At 40.0% G+C, this 24,259-nt stretch overlaps 1 protein-coding gene across 1 annotated transcript in view; it reads right to left on the bottom strand.

The window, feature by feature from the left end:
• The window catches only part of ETFDH (electron transfer flavoprotein dehydrogenase), a 26,056-nt gene extending 1,797 nt beyond the window's left edge, over nt 1–24,259 (bottom strand). The window contains exons 1-11 of the mRNA XM_045020032.1: nt 23,962–24,259; nt 16,304–16,450; nt 15,093–15,322; nt 14,575–14,656; nt 14,059–14,177; nt 13,678–13,755; nt 9,942–10,088; nt 8,201–8,341; nt 5,767–5,910; nt 2,771–2,939; nt 281–463 (exon numbers count right to left, since the gene is read on the bottom strand). Of these exons, the coding sequence (XP_044875967.1) occupies nt 281–463; nt 2,771–2,939; nt 5,767–5,910; nt 8,201–8,341; nt 9,942–10,088; nt 13,678–13,755; nt 14,059–14,177; nt 14,575–14,656; nt 15,093–15,322; nt 16,304–16,450; nt 23,962–23,995 (1,474 nt within the window). The 5' untranslated portion in view covers nt 23,996–24,259. The remainder of the gene's footprint in view (nt 1–280; nt 464–2,770; nt 2,940–5,766; nt 5,911–8,200; nt 8,342–9,941; nt 10,089–13,677; nt 13,756–14,058; nt 14,178–14,574; nt 14,657–15,092; nt 15,323–16,303; nt 16,451–23,961) is intronic.

Here is a 24,259-nt window from a genome sequence, read left to right as displayed (position 1 = left end):
AGAATTCTTAGCCACAAATGGTCATGTTAGTTGTGTCTCAACAGAAAGATTATCTCCAGTAGCGTAGTGCTCCCAGTCCCTCCACTGAACTACACCAGGTCACTGATTCCATAGACGCAGAAAACCACCATCTACAGACACTTATTTTCTATAGCCTCCCTTTTAACATCTGACTTGAGTACTGATCCAATCCAACCTTGCTTAATACAAAACCAGAAGAGACCATAAGACAGATTCAGAAAATACAAATGTACATTTGTATTTTCTGAAAGAAAATTACCTGGATGTTTTAATGTCCATGGTTCCATTCCTCTCAGTATCCAATAAAATATACCAGTGTAAATCATTCCTCCATAGACACCCAGTATTCCATGGCAGGATGGTCGGATATTCCTAACAGAATAGAGCTCTTTCCACACCCAGGATTTTTTCAAGTTTTCTTCATATTCAGGCACATCAAGTCCTAGTTGTAAATATATTATTTGTTAAATGTTTATAATATAGCATGAATTCGGGAAGATTAGGTCCTTGAAATAAGAACTTGTTGCCAGCTGAGAAGTGTTTATTAGCAATGGATTAAAATCATTTGCAAAGCATAAAGTTCAGTTTTTTGACAACTAGCTTTAGACCCATTTATAATATTATGAACCTAAATTACTAAATTTTATATTACCACTGAAGAAATGAGAGCTTGTAACTATAGCCAACTGTACACTTAATCTTCATTTTAGGAGTGTATTTTCTGAAATACAGTTCTAACTTTCTCAGACACTTTTTCTAGGATATTTGTTTGTAAGAGCATCAAAACAGGTATCCTTAAATTCAGTTTTTAAATATTTTTAAAACAAAGTAAATGGTGCTTCAGGCTCTTGTGTTCAGGAATAGTACCCCTTAAGTCCTTTTCAAAAACTTCTCTTTCTGGGTGATGTGAGAAAAGAGACTTTGGAATGGGAAGTGAGAATACACAAGACCACAGTGCTTCACAATGTTTGGATGGCAGATTTCTAGAGAGGCCTGCGATTTACAGGAGGTCAGACTAAATGATCTAAATGTTCTTTCTAGCTTTCCGCACAAGTCTATGAATACTCTGAGAAATGTTAAACGTCCAGACCGAGGCAGTTTATCAAAATAATGTTGCCTTTGAAAATACAAAATGACTGAACAGATGACAATGAGGACAATTAGGGGATGCCAATGCTGTAAATTCACTTTAGACTCTAAGGTTTAAGCTAACCAGAGTAACCCACCTATGATCTGAGCACCAGGTTTTCCCATTTTAAACTCAAGACCTTTGAACTATATAGCTTCACAAGATTATATATACACACACTTACAGCTATGCAGCCATGAGCACTGATTTGTATAACTCCATCCTCGACACAAGAAGTCTAATAGTTTACTACACTATGCTAAATGTAATTTCACTGTAGCAGACCATCTTTTAAATAAGGCCTCGAGAAGACAACTAATTTAAACAAAACTCCATGAGGAGACATTTCCCCCAATTACTAATGTTATATGGGAATCGCTTCTGAAATACAGTAAAGAGAATTTATGGAACCATCTATACTAAAAGAGCCACTAATATATGTGCACCGTTTTGCCATAGGTTAGGGTGTCAAACAATTTTATTACCTATATGCATGGGAAAGCAGTTCTGAAACCAAGTTAGGAAACATTTTCCTGTCCACACTGACAGCAGGTCCATTATAAAACACATTCCCATGAACATGGAAAAAAACAGTGCACTGAAATAGTGGGCTTGTTAATGTAGATAGTTCCTAAATATCTTTTTTTGCCTGCTGTATTAGGGGAAAAGCTGGAGAGTCCAGTTGCTAAAGACATAACAATAGTATCTCACACTATGTCTGTACTTAGCAGATAATACACTTAAAAAATGAATAAGAACTTGTAGTTGTGGAGAAGCAGCTGTCATTAAGAAATATACTTTGCTTAAACAATGTACTCGAATCACTGTGGCTAACTCCAGAAGGGCTCAAGTTCTGGCTAGGTCAGTGGTCTCTATAGACATCTGCTGCCATCAGAGTTTTTAAGAGATCAATTAATGCACAAAGAAAGCTTTGCCGTACCCTCCTCTTTTGATGAACCATAAAGCAACCAGTATAGGGAGACATTAAGGTTAGAAGTTCTATTGAGGGGTGGATGGGAAAGGGTTGTCACATACATTAATATTATAGTTCACTAAAACTAAAAACTTTTAAAAATATCAATTTACTTTTCACCATTAATGCTATGAGGGTTTTGGTTTTATTTGCACTTCGCTCAACTGGGGCAATGAAAACACACTAGTCTTATCTTCGTTCCTATTTTTTTAGTCTTTCACTTTCTGGTTCTGCACTAATGCAATAATCCATTGCAAACATTGCAGAGGAATTTATGAATAAACAAAAACACTTTCTCTAGATTTTTTTTAAGTCATGAAACCAGATCTGTTAAGATTTGTAAAAACAATAATTGACATATACATTGTAAATTTAGGCCTAATCTTCCTGACTGTCCCTTTAATGTTAAGAGCATATCAGATTCTCTGCTCCAGTCCAAGGACCTGATCTATTCACAATAACCAAACAAAACAGTCTGAATCCATTCTATTTGTTTCTTGTATGTGTTATAATTTACTATAGGTATATCAATTTTCTCTTAAACCAATTTAGAGATGGTTTATTTGGCTTTCAAATAGTTTCTTCAGTTGAAACAACTATTTGAATATGAACACACAAGCCAGCTACAAGTTTAAATAAGATCTTACCTATTGTCTTCGATTGGAGGTTTTCATTAGTTAATTGGTTGAAAACAGCTTCTGAAGCCAACATGCCACTTTTCATTGCAGTGTGCGTACCTTTGATTTTAGGAACATTCATGAAACCAGGACTGCAACCAATTAATACACCACCAGGGAAAGTGAGTTTGGGTATAGACTGAAGAGAAAAAGTCAGTGAGATTAAGAATTTTTTTTTTTAAATAATCATGTATGATGGAAAACACATCTGGCATGAGACAAGGTCCTGAGCAAATAAGAGATATCAAGGTCAATATTGCAGAATGTCATGGTTTTTGTTTAATCAAGTGGAAGCTCAAGAAAACAAATGTGATCTCGTTATACTATTCCTTTCAAAACAATTGCTCTACTGAATAGACTATGATAAAGTCACTCAGTAGGTGTCTCCTTCCCCTGCCCCCCATCTGCTCTCAAGTTTAAAATGACAAATGCCTATGTAGCCTGAAAGCTTGTCTCTTTCACCAACTGAAGTTGGTCCAATAAAAGATATTACCTCACCCACCTAGTCTCTGCTTTAGTAAGTCAAGCTTCCCTCCTCCTAGAGTAACCATATCAGTCTATCTCCATATTTAGTTCTCAAGTCTCTGCATCCTCTTTCTTAGTTGACAGATTGACTTTCCAGGCATTACTGAGTTTGGCACTAAGTCTCAGTTCCTTTAAGGAAAAATAGTTGTGCAGAGACCAATAATGGAATGGTTTCTGGACACATCTTTCCCTCTCCCTTTCTTCTGAGAAGTATAATATAATCAAGTAGTGAGTGTCATTGAAACGTTTGCCAGTGGAAAAGTAAATCTCTAAAGCCACGTCCCTAAAATAACAATGATTCACAAGTATGTCACATGGAGCAAAAAACACCAAGAAATTCCAATAAGTATATATGACCACATTTAGATTATCTCTGAAGATTTTTTTTCTTGCTAAGTTTGAATGCTTACAGAGGATATAGTTACTAAAATTTGAAGACGTGTTACAGCATTCCTCCCTCTTTACAGGACAGTGTTTGTTTTGTGTGCTGGATACTCCCCTCAAGCTGCGAATTTGGTGATTGCCTTCACAGTGAAGGCAACTGGGCTTGGGGGTCAGACAACATAATAGCAGAGATGCAACCCCATGCTCTGGGTTTCCATAATCCTCTAACTGCCAGAAGCTGGGACTTTACAACAGGTGATCACTCAAAACTGCCCTGTTCTGTTAATTGCCTCTGAAGCTTCTGGCACTAGCCACAGTCAGAGACAGGATATGGGGATAGGTGGTCCATTGGTCTGACCAAGTATGGCCACTCTTATGTTCTTATGACTAGGATAAGCCCGAGCAGTGGAGATTGGGACTGGGTAGGCAAGGTAATAGGATTGTGAAGAGATAGGACTGAGCTATAGAGAGGTTGGATTGGAGGGTGTAGACAGAGTGTCTGTGCCCGCTATTAAATGCTCCCTTTCAGAGTATGAAGGACATTGTTTTTTTTTTCCAGTGTGCTTTTTAAAAATTTAGGAAGTTACACACAAAAACAACATTTTTAAGGTTGCAAAGTCAAGCGCTCAAAGAGTTAGGAAATTCCAGAAATCAAGGTTCCTTGCTTGTATGATCTTAATTTTCCCTCCTTGCATGTATGCATTATGATAAAGTCTTCGATTAAATGATCACATCCTTTTTTTTCCCCCATGGGACCCTTGCCTCATCAGGGTTGTGTAGTAAAGGAGGCTGTTGTCTTTAGGACCTTCTGCCTCATTTTGTGCAAAAGGTGGAAAGTGTATAGTGAATGAGGCAGTGGGTTGGAGGAAAAGAAAGGATGGTCTCGTGGTTAAGGCAGCTGAATGCTCTCCTGGGAGAACTGGATTCTATCCCTGCTTCTGCCATATATTTCTAAGTGATACTGGGCAAGTCACTAAAACCAAGCTTTTCAAATTGCATGTTCCTCAAAGACAGAGGCATCTTAAGTTTATCTATAGCACAAAAATTTGGGAAACTCCTGCTGTGGGTAATTTTGTACACATATCCTACATGTATCCTATGTATGAGGCAATATCAACACCAAAGAGAGAGAGAGAGAAACTAAGAGCTATAATTCTACTGACATATGAACATAATTCTGTACTCCGTATGCTAACTGGTCAAAGACTTCTACTATAGATATTGTCAAGGCACCATATACGTTAGTATGATTACTCCAGACAATTACCATTCTTGTTCCTATGGACATTTTATTTCCTATTGATTCAATGAGACATTTTTAAAGCCAGCAAACACACCTTTAAAAGGTACGCACCTTGAAGAGTGGAGCAGTTAAAAATTAATGATCAACTAGCAGGTTTTAACATACAGAAAAGTAAACTCCATTTAATGTAGATATAACACAAATTACATACAATAAACCAAGCTTTGCACTAGGAACTACATAACATAAGTTACACATTATTCAAAACAGAGGAGAGATGGGTACAAGAGCAGGATATTCAGCTGAATTCATGTAGTGCTCTGGAGAATGTCTATAGCAACTGCTTTATTCTCTCACATAAATTGGTATAACCCAAGGCAAAGAGGCACATCTGGCCACTTCCTCCTAGCAATAAATACAGTATTGACTAATCAACTCTCTCTTTACTCCTGTACATATTTTGCTGTAACACAGACAAGACATATCCTAGGACATTCTAATTTAATAGATAGTGTGGCATTTTCCCAAGGCCTGGCAATATTCATAGAAGTTGATCAATTTATTTTAGAATGGCCAATGAGCCTTCCTGGTGCCAAAAGACATTCCTTTCTGTCCAGAAATTCCTTTTGTCCTTATCCAATCTTTTATTTCAATGGACACTTGCCGACAGACAAATTGAAGACATTTTAGTTTAGATATTACAAGTATAACTACTACTTGTTACTAGAGCCACAGGGAATTCGGGATAAATAGTTTAGTTGTGTTACAAAAGAAAAAGTCCACACCCAGACAAAAACCCCAAACACACTCTTACCTGGAAACCGCCTTCATTCAAGGCTCTAGCACCATAGGCAATCCTTTTTCCACCCTCTAAAGTGGGCACCACACTGGGATGATGTTTCCATCTCTGGAACTCTTTAAATGGGCTCAAATAGGGATTTTGATAATCTAAACCAATCTTTAAAACAATACAATAAAATATGCCATGAATATTTAAATGTGAACATTTAAACAAAATAAGTTATTTATACTCCTCCTTTAAAGTGCCATATCAACATTAAAACATAGTATGTTAAGTCCATTTTCATGTTACACCAACTTCAGGATCTTTTCATTACATTCAAGATGCAAGAAGCAGACAAACTATATTCATGACCTACTTCAGACCTATTAACACTATGCTCAGAACCAAGTCAGAGGATTTCGCTACAAGGTTGTCCTGAAAGTATATAACCAAGCTGTAACCAGCTCCCATAACAGTCCATCCCATTGGAAATGGAATCATCATAATGAAACTGCATTTTTAAACATGGTTTGCCTGAGCAGTGTGGATGAAACAAAAAACTTTTTAAAAGTCATATCAAACTTATGCTCTGATCACTAGGTATTGCCCAGGGGCTTCTCCTTCAACCCTGAGTAGTAAGTAGGGTTTCAGCCACTCATTGATAAATTTTTCAAGCACTACTTTTACATGGCTTAAAGTTGAGTCAATTAACATTTCCAAATGAGTGAAGCATCTATATAAAGCAACAAAGGAACAATGATACAAAGACAGAATGAAAAGAGACTTCAATATTTGGCGGAATGCCCAGGAGTTCGTATTTTACATTCAGTCAAAAGCTAGTGCTAAGATGTGTCTTGCATTTTTCTAGATGGTCAAGTTCCAGCTTTGACATATTCCTGACAGGAGCAATTCCAGAGGCATGATCCTTATGTCAAAAAGCCCTGTTTCTGGCTCTTGCAAGCTTTACCCCGGGGACAATTATTTCCAGGGTTTTGAACAACAGAAAAACATAATACGAGTGAGAGAAACAGAGATAATTTTTTTAGATAACTTGGCCAAAGCTACCTACATCCATCTCAGCTGATTCCATCTCAGAGTCCACTCGCTGCCAATGGAATTGACAGCCCACCATAGTCAGACAGCAGACAACTACTTTCTTCATCAGTTTTACAAGGAGCTTTTATAATTAAGGCTTATGTACCAAGGGAAGCTATTACAAAATAAGCTAGGGTGTGAATTTAAAACAGAAATTCTGCACTAGCTCCCAGTGTGGACTCTCTTATTCTACACTAAGTGCCTTTGTGCAGTTTAGCTTAAATGGATTAAGCTAAACTGCACAAAGTCACTCTTCATATGGAATATGAGTGGCCACATTGGGAGCTAGTGTGCAGTTGCTATTCTGTGTTATTTCCTGATGTACACAAGACCTTACTGCATTGATATGCAAACTTTTCCTGTCACTCCCCCACTTACCATTAACAGAATCTGTGCCCTCTCCCCCTCCATTACTGCACATCCAAGGTCGTCTTAGCAGTGGAGCTGGGAGAGGAACTGGGGTTGGGGGAGGAGCTGGGGCTAGAGGTGGAGTTGGTCTGAGAGAAGAGAGGGAATGAGGGCAGAGCTGGGCTGGGGCGGAATGGAGCAGGGGGCAAAGCGGGACTGGAGGCAGTTCTGGCCTGGAGGCAGAGCTGGGCCTGGAAGTGGAAAAGGAAAGGGGCTGAAAGAGTCTGGAGCGGAGCAGGTCTGGAAGCGTGGTGCTCCCTCCCCATCCCAAGTGGAGCCTGGCCTGGGCCCAGCTGCATTGCTGCCGCTCTCCCCCGCCATATGTTCCTCCACACTCCTTAGGGTGGCGTACCCCACAGTTTGGGGACCACTGTCTTAATGCAAAACCCTTGTTGCAATAGTTTGGACTGGAGGTTATGAAGGTATAGAAGATAGAGGCAAACGGAGGCTGTGTGTGTGGGGGGGGGAGGGGTATACAACTTAAACAGGAGGGAATACATTTTTTCATGATCAGCATGGTAGTACAAGAACCAATGATTAACAAGCATTCTGAAAAACCTGATACAGTTTGCATGGGTAACTGAGTACCTGAGTGCTAACACATGCAACTGGTCATGCAAACATTTACAATTTTACTTGACACCTATCTTGCTTTTATTAAAGGTGACATAAGTAGCAACATCTGTAGTTATGGTTGCCTGGCACTTCCCATTATAGAACACTGTTGCTTATAAATTTAACCATCCAAGCTGAAATTTCCAATGCTGGGTGCCTGCCTCAGATTGAATTTCTTCAGGAAAATTTTCATATAAATGGTTTAGCATTTCTCAGATGAAGTTAAGGAAAAACACACAGTTCTGCATATGTTAAAAATTCTTACAACTGTTTGTTGAGAAGTTCTAGCATTTCCTGCTTTAAAGCAGGGACTTAAATTTTGTTCTAGCAGCAAACCATCACTTACCACAAACCCAAGAGCTACCAATGGTTCACCTTCATTTAAATGATAAAGAAATGATCCTCCATACGTATGTCTGTCCAAGGGCCAGCCCACAGTGTGTTCCACTCTTCCTGGCTTCCATTTCTTTTCATCAATAAGCCACAACTGGAATAGAGACTACTTTATAATGCAAGTCATTTTAATAATGCAATATAAAAACAAAACCCAACTAGAAATGATATGGACAAGATTGCAAAAACATTACTTTGAATTTACCATGCTGTGGCATATGATAAAGCTCATACAGCTGAGGACAGAGTAAGGCAGGACAAATGCTTTCTCAGCATATTTTCAAGTGACAATTCAAATGCTTTCCTTCCTTAAAACACCTCACATCAGCAAATTCAACAAACAGCATGGTCTTTAATATTTACACCATGGAAGATAAAATTTGTCATAGCCCCAGCACCCACCATTAATCACAGAAGAGCCTGCGTTTTGCATTAATTCTTTTAATAACTTCTGAATGAATGCAAGAACAGCACATGCTTACACTGACTTTTTTAAGGACACAAAAATTTTGGGTTACTTAACAGTGAAAATTCCTTTCAATAACTTCTTTATTTGGGACCTGAAATAATCTACTGTAATCACTCATTTGGAACCTCAAAAGCTCAAAGGCCAACCTTCTACTTCTACTATACTGTACTACTTGAAGTTTTGTAAAAGATCATATAGTTTCACAGTTTTAAAAAAATACAGAAGTCTAAAAAATTAATTTGAATATACATAGTCTAGAGTAGACACTGATGGTTAAGGAACACAAGTTAATATATGCTAAAACCTTGAATATACTTTGTGTAAAACCAACAATTACTTTACCAGTGTAATATATTTGTACTCAGAAAAAACATTTAAAATATTTTCCAAAAATAAAACCCCAACACAGTGTCTTAATTATATGCGTATTGAATTAACACTGCAGACAATGTGTAGCTAGCACAATTTTGACATCTGCTGTATAGATCAAAGAAACTTTCCAGTCATCACTTCACTATAATGCAACAGAGCACCAGCTAGTTTATACCCTGACATGTCACAGACTAGTCACAAGATGGAAAGATTATTGGGGTTTGTAGACAGATATGCGATACCTGGACAGCTTTCCAACTTAGCTGTACCTTTGTTCTCCCTTAATCAGGGACAGTCTGTGCTAGGCTAAAAGTGGACCTTAAAAATAAATATTTTGTACACTTAAAATATGAAATGATTTATAAGTTAAATCAATTTAAAGAGTGAATTCAGTTTGGAAACAAAACTCTTCACAAGAGTTAAAGAATACCTGCACTGTAAATGGAAAAAAAGAGGATGGGAAACCAAACAAAACTACCCAGAGTTAGTTATGATGTTCAATAAAATAGCAGCAGAAAAGCAAATGAGTTAATGTCATATAGGAAGTTAAGGAGAGTAAGAGGGAAAAATACAATAGGGACTAACTCTGCCTTGGCCAGGAGATGGATGTCACAACTTAAACAGGCCTTTTCACACTCATTCTATAATACCAAAACGATTCAAAAGTTTACAAACTTAACTCCAAGCTCTTGTCAAAATCCACCAATCGCTACTTAAATGTGCAATCTAAAGAAAAACCCTCAGTTTTAGAAAGCAGTTTATACACACATTTTGAAAGAGTCTAGTTTGCAGCAAGTCTTATACTTCAATCATTTAAGCGCACAAGTATTGTGATAAAACTAAGTACAGATACCTCTTTCAGTCCGATACCATAGCTCTGGGGTTGACATTTCTCCCTTAGATTATATCTGTTGTACAATTGTTTGGCAAGATGTCCATGACAACCTTCTGCAAAGAACGTGACTTTGGCATGTAGCTCCAGACCTCTTTCAAAGTTAGCCTGTAAAAACAGAGAACCTGTAGTCACCACACTGTTTAGATAACATGGGTGAGGGAAAGGAAGGCACAGAGTGCTGTTTAGGCACTTTAAGATCTTCCTGATTCTGGGATACTCCAGAGACTGAAGCAACTGCTGGGCATTTGTCGATATTACTGCAGCCTTCCTGGGCTTGCCCAGGAACTATGCAGCACTGTGTGCTGTGGTCCCACCCCTGAAACACTCCTCCCACCCCACCACAGTACTCCCCCTGTGCCAGAGTGTGTGCAGGGCTGTCTTCCATATCAATGAGACAATGATCCTCTAGCCAAATAGGGGGCTCCTAGAGGATATTTACACTATATAGGCCCTTTTACCCAGCATCAGGAGGCCAGAGTGGACCTCACCCAGATAGCTGTGTCACAGATCCACAGGATCCGTGCTGTGCCCCCAATTTTTAAAAAGTCTCTTTGAGGAACCCCTTCAATATACCAGACCCCCAGGGGGGTCTCACTCTTCCCTCAGGGTAGGCTATGCAGCCTCACCATCTCCTGAGACAACCTCTAGGGCTTCAGCACTCCTGCTTCACACTGTGAGCACTACTCAGCAAGTCCAACTGAAAGGGAAACTCCTGGTTAGAGACCTGTACACTCTTCAAGGGACTAACGCACCTCATCCAGTATTTGCAGTGACACTCAAGCAGCGATTTCAAAACAGTGGGGTTTATTAGTCAACTGGAACACAGCATTGGAAGTCCTTAAGTTAGCATAGAGAAATAAAGGTTAAAACACAGTCCATTCTGGTCATCCCAGTGCAATTCACCAGCCAAGCTGTAGTTAACTCCATTTTCAGGCTTTGTCTCTCTCTGACCTCCTTAGTCAGTTTCCAGGTGAGAGTGCCCAGACTTCTTCCAGAAACCAATTCTTGATTCCTCCATCTCACTCCTCTGAGTCTTTTGTTCTCAAGCTGGGGCCTCTGCTCGCCTTCCTTGCTGAGAGGCAGGGAAGTTCTCTTCCCTCTAGGTCATTGTTTGCTAGGTGTCCAGATCCTGGTAACTGGGTTTTAAACTGTCTTTTCGGATTTTCCACTGATGTGGGTTGGCTTTGGCCAGTCCTTTTTAATGATCCATTCAGTCCACTCAGCTAGGCAACACTCACCAACACACCTATAGCTCTTTACCCTTCCATAAATGCAAACTTAATCCTTCCCATCCTTCACTAGGTAGCCAGGCAAAGTATGAGGAAACTGAGGCACACATAGGATTAATGAAAAAAATATTACAAAAAAAATTCCCACTTTGTTACACCTTCCACTGCATGACATTTTGTCCATGGTTTGGATGGAATGGGATTTAATATAAAACTTGACATCTTCTTAAGCGCAATGTACCTCATATGCGCAATGTACCTCAGAAGGCACATGACTAGAATTCATCACTGAATTTTGTGTGCTGGATGGATCATTAGCTTCCCCAGCCTGGGCCAGGCACTGACAGGGAGTGTGATGTGAACGCTGATCCATTCCCAGAAACATCTTGGATGCATCTTGTGATAGTCAACTCTGAAAAAGTGTCCCCAGTTCATACACAGGACTTAGATATCAGTACCCTGGGGCTGGATTCATAAGTGAAAAATAGATGAAATGATCCAAACCAATTATTGCAAAAATCTGGTATTTTGAAATATACAAAGAGATCTTACTAGGACTGGATATTAGCAGAAAAAAAAGTCAGCCAAAAAAAAGATCTGGTGCAAAATGATAAATTTGAATATGTAGAATACAAAACTAAATGTTATTTTAGTAATAATTGCCTTTGTTACTATAAAAAGTTGTATTAATATGCTTGTAGATGTATTATATTATGGAAGAACTCAAATGATATTTTAGGAGGAAAACAGCATTGAAAAAAATTCTCCCAGGAGGTGGATTAGTAATTCTCTTTCAACATTTTTGTCAATAGGCTATATCCTACCCAAACTCAAAAAAGTAGTACTGAGATTTTTTATTTGACTTAATTTATGACAGTTTTCTCACAGGGCATTGGGGATGGAACTAAACGTACTATGTTCCTTGTATACTGGTATTCATGCTTAGGGGTAGGTAAGTGCCAGTTTTTGCTGGAACTTTCCCCACTTTCTGCATTTCTGATTGAGAAGCAGAAGGTGAACTGTATTTACAGCATACAGATTACTAAGAATAGACTTGTTACTTATGTTAATGACTATGCATGCATATGGTACTGTTTCATATAAGCCATGTCCTTGCTAAGATAACAGCAATTAGAAACCAATAGAAACCAATTTACATAAATAGCTTATATAAATGTAGACATCCTACATTATCTCTGTTTCTAAATTTATAAATTTAAGTAACAAAACATGTTTTGCAGTTATCTTTCTCCTGCACTTATACAAGAACCAATGCTTATTTTATTGTATATTTATACCATTGCCTTCACATTTTTTAATTAATTTGTACTATGGTAGCGTGTTAGGGCTCCAGTCATGGATCAGGGCCCCATTGATTAGCCACTGTTCTAAGACAAACAAGAGACATTCCTCGCCTCAAAGCGCGTATAATTTTAGTAAATTTACTGATCAAGGCCCTGATCTTGCAGACACATCTTTAACTCCATCCATTGTAAGTTGTACAGCTAACTTCAATGGAACTACTCACAGAGCCTAAAGTTAAACACCTGTGCAAGTGTTTGTAGGATTGGGGCCCTAATCATTAAGATTAATAAATTAAACGACTTAATAAAAAATGTGTTGAGAGAGAAATTTCTGAATAAGTGGTGCAGTTTTCTTCCAAGTCACAGAAGACATTCTGTTCCTTTTCTACAGTTCCTAGGTTGGGGGCTCTTTACATCAGGAATAAAATCAGGCTTTCAACTACTGCAGCAAATGTGAATATTACTGGTACCATCTACTGGTGAAAATATAAAATTGAAAATAATTTTAGCTATTTGGTGAAACAAATAAAGGTATAATGAGAGGTGACAGTTGTTCTGTTTGAATTATTTCAAGACAAGAGTATAGTAAATATATGATTTCATGATCAACTATTTTAAACGTAGGAACATCAGCCTCCTTATTAGCAGGAAAAGTACATTTTAAAAAGTGAACCAAAAAAAAAATACTCCAAAGGAGGAAGCACTAAGTGGATGCAGACAGCTACCAGACAGGCAGGAGGATTCATCCAGTAAGGACCCTGCCCACAAAAGGCAGATAGGATGAAGTCAGCAAAGTACAACAGAATTGCAAAAAGGGCAGAAGGCAGCAACCAACCATTAGAACAACAGTGTTTTGTATTTGATGACTTACCAGTTAGACGCATCTCTCTCCCCACTCACCTTCATGACTTCTTCCATTCAGTCCCGCCCTTTCCTCGCACTCCATCCTTCCAGACACCACCTATGCCAAACAAACCTCTCCAATTTTCATTCAAATCCCTCCTTAAATTCCTCCTTCTCTGAAGACTTTCATGGATAATCCCAGGGACTTTTGGTTTGTTTGTTTTAAGGGTATAATACCAAGAACAACAATGGCACCATAGTGATGTATGTAGCAACTACAGGATTGGACCTTTGCCCATTAAAAAGATAAGTACTCACTTTAGGTGCTCCATCCTTTTGAATGCCTACATCATTAGTGGCAATCCCTTTCACACTGCCATCTTCATGAAAAAGAACCTATGGAAATATTCAAACAACATCTATTTTAAAGACTTGTCATTTTAAGCCCATTTCTAAAATTATTTCCAAATGCAGAAAACATGGAGGTTAAAAAATCCAAACCTTTTAATTAAGAGCTCAGTTTTGAAAACAATGGGATTAATCATGTGCTTAAACGCTTTGCTGGATTGGAGACAGAGTATTCAGGAATTTGCAGAACTGAGCCCTTATTTTTCAAGCATTTCTGTGTAATATGGGACTTGCTAAAAAATAGAAAATTGGGCTAAAATCTCTCACACACATAAATAGTTATGTTATTACCTCAGCTGCTGCATAGCCTGGATACACCTCAACACCCAAAGCTTCTGCTTGCTCACCCAGCCAATTCACAAAGTGCCCCAAGCGCACTATATAATTCCCATGATTAGTCATTGGAAGGCCTGGGCAAAAGGGAGAAGTACACCACAATCTATTCAGGTTTATGGATTAAAACATATACACACACACAGGAGATGTGCATGCTTAAAATTTAACACTTTAAAAAATACAAAAGTTTGGTTTAATGCAATGTACTAGTATCTTTTTGCTATGATTGCTGTCTCTATACAGAGATGTTGTGTGAATTTTAATATGTACAATCTACCTACTTATATTCCCATCATTATAGTTTGTGTACAATGTTGCTAAAAAGCAGCTGATGCAGTATTGCTTGCCTCCCAACATATACCATAGTTGTTTCTCGAAAAATATAACATAGCCCCGGTGAGCTTTTTATAACTATATTAAACCTCAGCCCTGTTTTTTCAGTAAGTGTTCTAGCTTTTCAACAAGCTGTACCTGGAAGAATTGGCACTGGAATTCTGGAATTCTTCGTTAAAATCCCAAATTTGTCTTCAGTTACTGGAGTCTGAAGCGGAGCCTAAATATAAGAAAAAAGTCATCACCGTGAACTATTTTTGCTGCCTGTCAAGAAGCAGACATTTTCTCTCCCTTCTCAAGGAACAAATTAAAGATCTAGTGTAGTATGACACAATGATATAATGGTCTTGTGAGAAAGTTTCATGACAGAGGTAAAGCACAGAGTCGCAGGCAGAGCAATATTCAGGTAAAAAGTCAACAAAATTAATACTCAACTTTTGGAATTGGCATAGGGCTCCCCCCGCCACCCCTCCCAACAAACAGTTCCTTTCTTATCCAAGAGTTTTTTATACAAAAAAACAAAGGAAACAACTGTGCAATGAAAGGTGATATTTATATATCACCTAATTTAAAAATAATATATAGAGTGCAGCATGGAACTTGATACAGAGTTTGTTTCAAGCTAGAGATTAATCGTAATGATTAAGCATTCATACCTCTCGCTCCTTCCAGTCCGGTAAGAGTTCTTCCAAAGCACGTGGCTCAAGACAAGCACCAGAAAGCGTATGTGCACCAATCTGAGCAGCCTTCTCCACTAGGCAGACACGAACTTCTTTGCCATACTCATTGGCTAACTGTTTAAGTCGAATAGCTGCAGAAAGACCCGCAGGGCCTGCTCCAACTATGACAACATCAGCTTCTTCTGCAAATCTTTCCATGTTCACCCCTTTAATGGAGCAAAATATGATATAGCGATTTTGTCCAATAATACATCTCTCTCACCATTCTCTTCCCCTCTCTCTCTAAAGTTTATTGTTTTGCTTTGTCATATCAGCCATCAAGTATCAAAATACTGTCACCTTGAACTAAGTGGGGTTAATATTCAACAGATGTGAACACAGTGTACATGAGCAGCATTTAATTGTGCTTTTGCCTAATGTTTGGAATATAAAACTAAGCCTTTGTTAATAAAGAGGGACACAGAAATAACTTTAGATTCTAATCTCCAGTGGTTGTGCCATCCTAGAATGCTTAAAATAAGGGCCCAGATCTACGCTTACTTCTCAGGTGTGCTTGGTACAGCTCAGGAGAAAAGAGGGGGGAAAAGTGCCATTAAGCAACCTTAATGGTCCTCCTCCTTCCCCCTGATGCTGGGAATGCTCATCCAGTCCCAAGTATCTGCTGCTTTGTTCTGACAGTCAGGGGTCCCCAAGCACTGTTCTGGCAACAGGGATTGTTGGGACATAAAGATGACCCAGTCACACCCACTTTCTCCAAGGAGCTGCTAAGGTTAGTGAATTTATAGATTAAAATAGCATAAATAAATATCTTCTTTGCCCTACTTCATCATGATCATGATCATCATCAAAAGTAGAAAAATACATATCCTCACTGCAATAAGGTAATACGATAAATAAGACAAATGTTAACTTTTTAGTTTGTATATCTATAGCTACAACATGTATTTACACATTTGCATCATGAAGTCTCATACTTTCTTAGTTTAATTAGGAGTAAACTAAATATGATCAGTTCTGCTTCACTAAAGCTGACCATCATAAGCAAGCAACCATAAAATGTCACCTGAACCTTTAATATTGCACTTACCAGAACAGCATTTCTGTAAAATAACTGTGCTGTTAACATTTAAAAATGCCTGCAATTAATATAGACAAGCTGTTTTCTTAACATGCAATTTTTCATTTACCTTCCCATCGTTTGTCTTTGTTCCGAGAATGAATAGTATAGTGTGTAGTGATTCGAGGCACAGGGGAAGTAGAAGCCCATCTTGCAATATGCAAAGGCGGTAGACAGTCTTTCTTTACTGACTTTAAAGCACGCAAACAATGATGTGCTGTAAAAAAAGGACAACTAGATTAGCTGAATCATTTAACTGTTAACATAGATAACAGTCAAAGGCTTGAACCCACTTTTTTAAAAAAATCTTGAGGCTACTCAGTACAGAAAAATCCTAAACAAATTAATAAATCATGACCCTACTCTGTGTTTCAGGATTAAAGATAGGAAGTTGACTGGTGGTACATGATACATTTTGCAACATCACACTCTCATTATCAGGAAATGGGACTAGGAAAACAGTGCCCACCACATGGAAAAAACACAGTTCTTAACATTACTTTTTAAGGCTATATCTACATTGCACTTTTGTCTGCAAAACTTTTGTTGGTCGGGGTGTGGGGAAAAAAACATATCCCCAACCGACAAAAGTTTTACCAACAAAAAAGCACCAATGTGGCCAGCGCTTTGTCAGCGGGAAATGCTCTCCTGCCAACCACTCGTTAGTGGTGGTTTTATTTTGCTGGCTGGAAAGTGCTTTCCTGCCAGTGATGAGCACTACATGAGAGACCTTACAGCTGCTGTAAGGTAACAGTGTAGACATACCCTTAGTTTCAGATGTTACATTTGGGATATTTACCCTTCTAGCACACAAAATCTTTATTTTCTGTTTTGCTGGAGTTTTCTCCTATTTTTTAGTTCCCTGTGTTCCTTGTACAGAGTTAGTCTGTAGTTTATAACAGGCTTAATTTCCTCTACTTGTGTCTACTGTTAGTAATTTTAAAGAAAAGTAATTAAGTAGAGAGGGAGGAAACTTCCACAGCTGCCATATATGGCAGGCTTGAGGGATCAGGAAGATGTATTTCATATTAAAAGAGAGTTTATGTTCATATTTTAGAGTATCCATTCTGTAATATGAATGACCTAGACATTGGCAGAACCCTATTTGAACTTTGGGAAATTCACAAGCTGACATGGTGTTCTCCAAATGGCAGAGAGAAGAACCAGACTGACTATATCATGATCAATGGCGACACTCACAATGCATTCTCCTCCTCTCCATCAAGGTTTGCAAGAACAGGTTTCAAGCACTTGCAAACCTTGATGAAGAGGAGGGGAATGCAGATGAGGAGATGAACAAGAAATGGGACAAAGTAACAGCAATTTATAAACAGCAGCGAAGCCTGTCTAGGCTACAGGAAGAAGAGAAGGAAGGAGTGGATTACAACCAGCACATGGAATGTCACAGAAACCAGACGAGCCCTGAAGAAAAAGGTTTTAGACACAAAATCGCAGAAGCTAAAGGACAAATACCACGAGCAGTATAGCAAGGGTCAAATGCTTTGTGAAGGTGGATAAACATCATATTGATAATCTGGCAACACAAGCAGAGAATACAGCTGCTTGTGGTGAACAAGGAACCATCTACAAAATGACGTGGCTTATCAGTGGTAAACGGCAGACACCAACAAACACTCTCATCAAGAACAAACAAGGACACCTTCTAACAACTGAGAAAGAACAAGACATGCGCTGGACAGAGCATTTCAAAGAATTGCTAAACAGGGAGCCACCTGAAGAGGAAGCAAACATCCAGGAGGCAGAAGAAGATCTTGATATGAACACAGACACCTCAACTAAGGAAGAGATCATTCAAGCCATCAAATCCTTAAAAAATGGGAAAGCTCCGGGCAAGGATAACTTGAATGCAGAATTGTTCAAGGTAAATCCTAAATTAGCAGCATCTATCCTGGTCCCTCTATTTACATCAGTCTGGGAAAGGGAAAAAGTGCCAGATGAGTGGACCAATGTGGTTACAGTGAAGATACCAAAGAAAGGAACTCTCAGTGGTTGTAATAACTGGCGTGGTATAACACACTTATCTGTGTCAAGCAAATTATTGTGTAAGATCATAGTCCAGTGTATAGCAGAGGTAGTTAATGGCATTCTCAGAAAAGAGCAAGCTAGTTTTCGGAAAGGGCATGGATGCACACACCAGATCTTCACTCTACGAAACATAATAAAACAGTGCTTAGAATGGCAACGGCAACTTTACATACATTTCATAGACTTTGAGAAGGCTTTTGATAGCATTCATGGGACCAGCCTATGGCACATTCTGTGGGCATGTGGAATTCCTTTCCATATAATTGTCATCAAAAGCTTCTATTTCAACTTTACATGCAGTGTTGATCACAGTGAGCTCAGTTTTGAAGTCAAAACAGGAGTATGTCAGGTGTGTCATGTCTGCAATCCTCTTCAACACTGCCATCGACTGGGTAATGTGGCGTACAACAGAAGACATGCCAAGAGGAATTAAATGGATGCTCTTCTCATCCCTTGAAGACCTAGACTTCGCAGATGATGTTGCTCTCCTATCACATACCCAACACCATATACAAGAAACAACAACTCAACTCAATGCATTCAGCCAGCAAACTGGACTGACAATCACAGTAAGACAGCTAGCATGATCTTTAATATTGCCTCACCACCACCAGTACGGAGAGAGGATTATGTTCTCACCATCATCCAGGACAGTGGAACAAGCCAGGACATCCAAAACAAAATCAATAAAGCCAGGAACACCTTCAGGAGCTTAAATACAGTCTGGAAATCATCAAAATACAACACCAAAACCAAACTCAAGATTTATCAGAGCTGTGTACTTTCAACACTACTTTATAGTGCAGTATGCTGGGAAATGAGAAACTATGACCTGTCCAAACTGTCTTCATTCCATACAACCTGTCTCAGAAAAATACTCCGTATCTTTTGGCACAGAACAATCTCAAACCAAGATCTATTGACACAGTGCAGCCAAGAGGATCTGAGCATCATCATTGCCAGGAAGCGTTGGAGATGCATAGGTCATGTGCTTTGGATGGAAACTGATTCCATCACCAGAGTAGCAATACGATGGACACCTGAAGGCAAGTGAAAATGAGGCCGCCTGAAAACAACATAGCAAAGAGCTGTGGAAGCCGAGCTGAAAAACCTGGGGCACAGCTGGGGAACCATTGAAAGACTTGCCAGAAACAGACAGGAGTGGAGGAGCTTCCTCACTGCACCAAACTCCAGAGGCATAATAGGAACATGATGCTGATGATGACCACCACCATCATAATATATGAGCATCAAAATCAGGATTTATTGTTGTATGTAGTACTCCATAATGGACCCTGCTTTTGCCATCCCTAATTTTGGTCACTAAACTTGGATTTTTAAAAGCGTACAATATACAGATGTGACCAGTTTTGCTGTAGCTCAGACACTAAAACATAACCCAGTAGAGGAATAAAAAAAGTAAGTTAAATAATAGAAAAATAGCCATAACATTTCTATATCAACTAGCTTATCGTGTAAGGGCAAACAATATTAGTTGCTTAGTCCTTAAAAGGAAAAAGAAAGTTGAGCTAAGTTAGAACTCAAGAAAGTCTTAACTCTGAAAAACTAGTCAAAGTACAGGGATGGGCTAGGCAACTTTCCCCACATTGCTCTACAACTTAAAGTACAACTAATCGAACATATAATTCCTTTTCTGTTCTTTTTAGGCCAAACAAATGCTTTGGTGATCTTCATCTCTGTAATTAAAAAAATCCTCACAGAACCCACAATCAAAAAGTCCTAGAGCTAACAAAAATAGCATACACATACAAGTGAAAAACATATTGTAAGAAAACATTTCAATTTCAAACTTCCAAAGACTTATAGTAAACATCAACATACAAACAAAAAAGGATTACAAAAATTTAAGATACCTGGAATGTGTATTTAAGTTTGTTTCATACTGTACCTGAAGATATGTTAGTGAATGCTAGATGGGCAGCTATTCCTTGGCAGAGGGCCTGAACAAAACTTCACAATCAACAGTAAAAATGTAGATTGGTTAAAATATACTTTGTTTCAAAGGTAAAGGTTTACACATACAGTCAACCCTCAACTGTGCTTCCTAAACATTATTCAAGCACAACCAAATCCTGATGGTCAGAAGCAAATATTATATCACATACTTACTATAAAGATAATTTCCCGTTTTCACAAGTAATAATGTGGAGTATAGCCTGAGGACTATTTTCACCTCATCACTATGCAGAGGAATTGGTAAATGTAACATGAATGAATAAATATAGGAGAGTGCAAAAGTGAAAGAATAGTACCTTGTCCTGGTTCAAAAGATTCAGAATATTAAAAGTTGATTTACATGGTCTTACTCTAAATTAAAAAAAAAAATCAAACATTGGGTCATTTTGAACATAATGGAAAGAAAAGGAATTATGGACCCAATCATGTTATGTGTCATGAAGCCAATGGCACTTTTGCCTGTGAGGACTACAGAATCAGGTCAAGTTAGTTCCGTTCAGGCTAAATGCATAAGAGAGGACTTGAAATACACAAAGTGTATTAGTTTAACTACCCAGATTCATGTAACCATTCAACATCTTGGGAGCTGGAGGGGGAGATGAGGAGGAAAGGAGTTGGAGATTGGACGGGATAGAGAAAGGAGGAAGATTTGCTTGTTATACCATGAAAAACTGCTATCTTAATAGTTTGAAAGGCTGAGCTTGGAATAAATTTTTACATCTATAAATGCCCTGGAATAACAGACACTATCTTATGCTCCCATATCTTCATATAAATATATATTATTTTGTAAAGTGTCACAGCCCATAAGCCAGCTGAACTAGAAACACCTGCGTCATATCATCACAAGCTAAGAATCCTCTCTCCCTCCCTCGACCCCCACACCCCAAATCCCTCAGCCTAACTTTAGATGAAGAAAGACCTTAAATAGTATCACTTGTTTTCTAAAATGCTTTGAACATTTATAAAGTATTTCTTCAAAGTAGCACGAGCAATATATACAAGATAGTGAAGAACAATTTTTTTACTGGCACTTGTGAATAATGCACCCATCCCAAATACAAACCAATATAACCTTTATATCTCCACACTCCAGGGTGTAATCTCTTGGAACAGTGTAATGTACATGGACAACAAGTATTATTTATGTAGCTTAAGTCATACTAACTTAAATAGACAATCCAGATGTCACAATAAACTGCAACAGATTTAGGAGTGAGAGTCTCAAGCAGTATTTACTTTAAAACAGAGAATCATACAATTAGTAATGTATTGCAGACTCGAACATATTTCATAACTGCAGAAACAACTGCAGGTACATTCCTTAAAACATTCAATCGCTTCTCAGCTCTATGAGCTAAGATCAAGTGTAGTCTACGTGGACACCCTGAGGAAAAAACCTGACCAGGGCAAGGCCTTCGAGGTGACCAGCAAGTGGGACTCCAGCAACCACTTTCTCCCTGCAGGCAGCTTCACCCGATTCGCCGACTGGCGGTTCATACACCGCGCCCGGCTGAACTGCGTCCCGCTCAACGGAGCTGTCCGCCACGGGAACCGGGACAAGCGCTGCCGGAAGTGCGGATACACCATGGAGACCTTGCCCCACGTCCTGTGCAGCTGCAAGCCCCACGCCAGAGCCTGGCAGCTGCGCCACAACGCCGTCCAGGACCGCCTAGTGAAGGCCATCACCCCGCACCTGGGAGAGATCGCTGTCAACCGCGCCGTCCCCGACACAGACAGCCCACTGCGCCCGGACATCATCGTCACGGATGAGGACCGGAAAAAGATCATCCTCGTCGACGTGACGATCCCGTTTGAGAATAGGACCACGGCCTTCCGCGAAGCCCGAGCCCGCAAGCTCGAAAAGTATGCTCCCCTGGCTGACACCTTGCGGACAAAGGGCTACGAGGTTTACACCGACGCTCTGATCGTTGGGGCCCTGGGCGCCTGGGACCCCTGTAATGAACGCGTGCTGCGGACCTGTGGGGTGGGCCGTCGCTACGCGCAGCTCATGAGACACCTAATGGTCTCGGACATTATTCGATGGTCTAGAGACATTTACACAGAGCACATCACCGGCCACCGTCAATACCGAGAGTGAGCTGGCGTGACTTGGTGCACCCACAAGGGAGAAGTGACCTGAAAACCTCCCCTGCTAGACTTTATCCCCTGAGCCCTGAACCAACCGAACTGAACTCTGCCCTGTGAGAGTCATCCGAACCCCATTATCCAGCCCGCTTATTTATTTATGCCCACGACTGTCTATAACCTGTACGTATGAGTGATGTACCCTCACTGCTTACTGACTGTACCCCGAACTCACCCACCGTATACCCCGCATTGGGGACATTACAGACTGTATATGTTATGTGCCGTCCAATTCCAAAATACTAAAATCGCCCTATACTATGTATGTCACCCCCAATGACCAATATCTGACGTTTCAACTCTCTGTATCATTCATTTTCAAATATTTTCTAATAAACTTTGAGAGAGCTATGATAAGATTCCTACTTGACTAAAGTTATATGAAACTAAGATAATTAGAATACATTTGTTAATGATCTTTTAGGTCCCAATCCTGCACAGGCAAATGAGCAGACTCAAATGACCTTCCTGTATATAAGTCATTGCAGGATTGGGGCCTCAGTGACTTGGTACTTCATTCATAACACCCGTAAGTCTGAACTTTTTGCAAATACTTTTTAAAAAGTGAAGGAACTTGTTAGCAGTTAGCAAAGAGTTTCATACGGATACAAGGGGATTATTTCCATATTTGTTATTTAAATGATGGAGCAAAGATGGAAAAGTAAGTGTGTTATTTTCTCCTATTATCCATGCATTACAACACTGGGAACCATTACTTAAAAAAATATGTATACACCATACATGGTACTTTACAGCAGGTAACACACATCAATAAAATAGATATATATGGATCAAGTCCTGAACACAATTATGCAATTTTATTCATGTGAGTAAAGTTATATGAATTAATATTCCCCAAATTGGACTCTCATATAGGAACAGTTACTAGTGTGTTTTACCTGATGTAAAGTGCTCACCTGTATATGTGCCTGTAGGATCAAACTCTACCAAATTAAGATCTGACCTTGCAAGACCCTGATCCTACAATGAGTTCTGCATGGATGAACACGAACAGCACTGCAATGACTTCAACAGGGAGAAATTGTGAACTGAATACACAGTCAAATGAGGTAAATGAACTAACAACAACTGTTATTCTGGCCAGTACTGTGGGGTCAGTGTCCTTTCCGTTCTAACTACCTTAAATCACTACCGCACACATCAAGCACAAGCAAGGGGGATCACAACACGGCTGATTCGTGTTCAAATATATCTGTTTTGTAGGAGTCACAAGGCAATGACCTTTGTTCCAGTTTTGTGTCTCGCTGTAAAGACAAGGGGCGGGGCAGCCGTGTGCGGTGGGCACGGCCCACAATCGGACTTGATACTGGACAGGCCCCCTAGCTTGTCACTTTCACTCCCCTGTCCTAACCCCATTGCTATTCCCGCACACACACACACGGGGGAGGGGGCACAGCCCCCCCTTCCCACGAGCAAGGAATCGCGGTAATAAATTAACAGGGCAGAGGGCGATTTTCAGCCGCCACCCGAGAGTCAGCCTGCCGCCCACTAGCCCCACGGACCAGCAAGGTGCCCGCGAGCGACGCCCCACTTTACCTTGGCCGGAGAGCGCGCAGCGAGGGAGCGGCATGGTGCCTGCCTGGGCGCCCCCGGGGACGGGGCAGCCTCCCCCTCAGGGACTGGAACGGGGGCGAACGCTGCCTCCGGCCCCCCTGCCCGCTACGCACACCCCGCCTCCCAAAGCGCCCGGGGTTCCCGCGCTGCCTTCCCCGAGCGCCCGGGCGCCGGAGCTCCGGGCCAGCCTGTCGCTGCGAGTCCGCACACCCGCCGCGGCCAATCGCCTTCACTGCGCACAGTGCACACCCGCAGCTCTCGCCGTCCCACCCCAGTGCGC

This window comes from Mauremys mutica, chromosome 5 (genome assembly GCF_020497125.1).
Source record: "Mauremys mutica isolate MM-2020 ecotype Southern chromosome 5, ASM2049712v1, whole genome shotgun sequence".
NCBI lineage: Eukaryota > Metazoa > Chordata > Testudines > Geoemydidae > Mauremys > Mauremys mutica.
The sequence above is the reverse complement of the archived record's forward strand: the minus strand, read 5'-3'. Positions and strand labels throughout refer to the sequence as shown.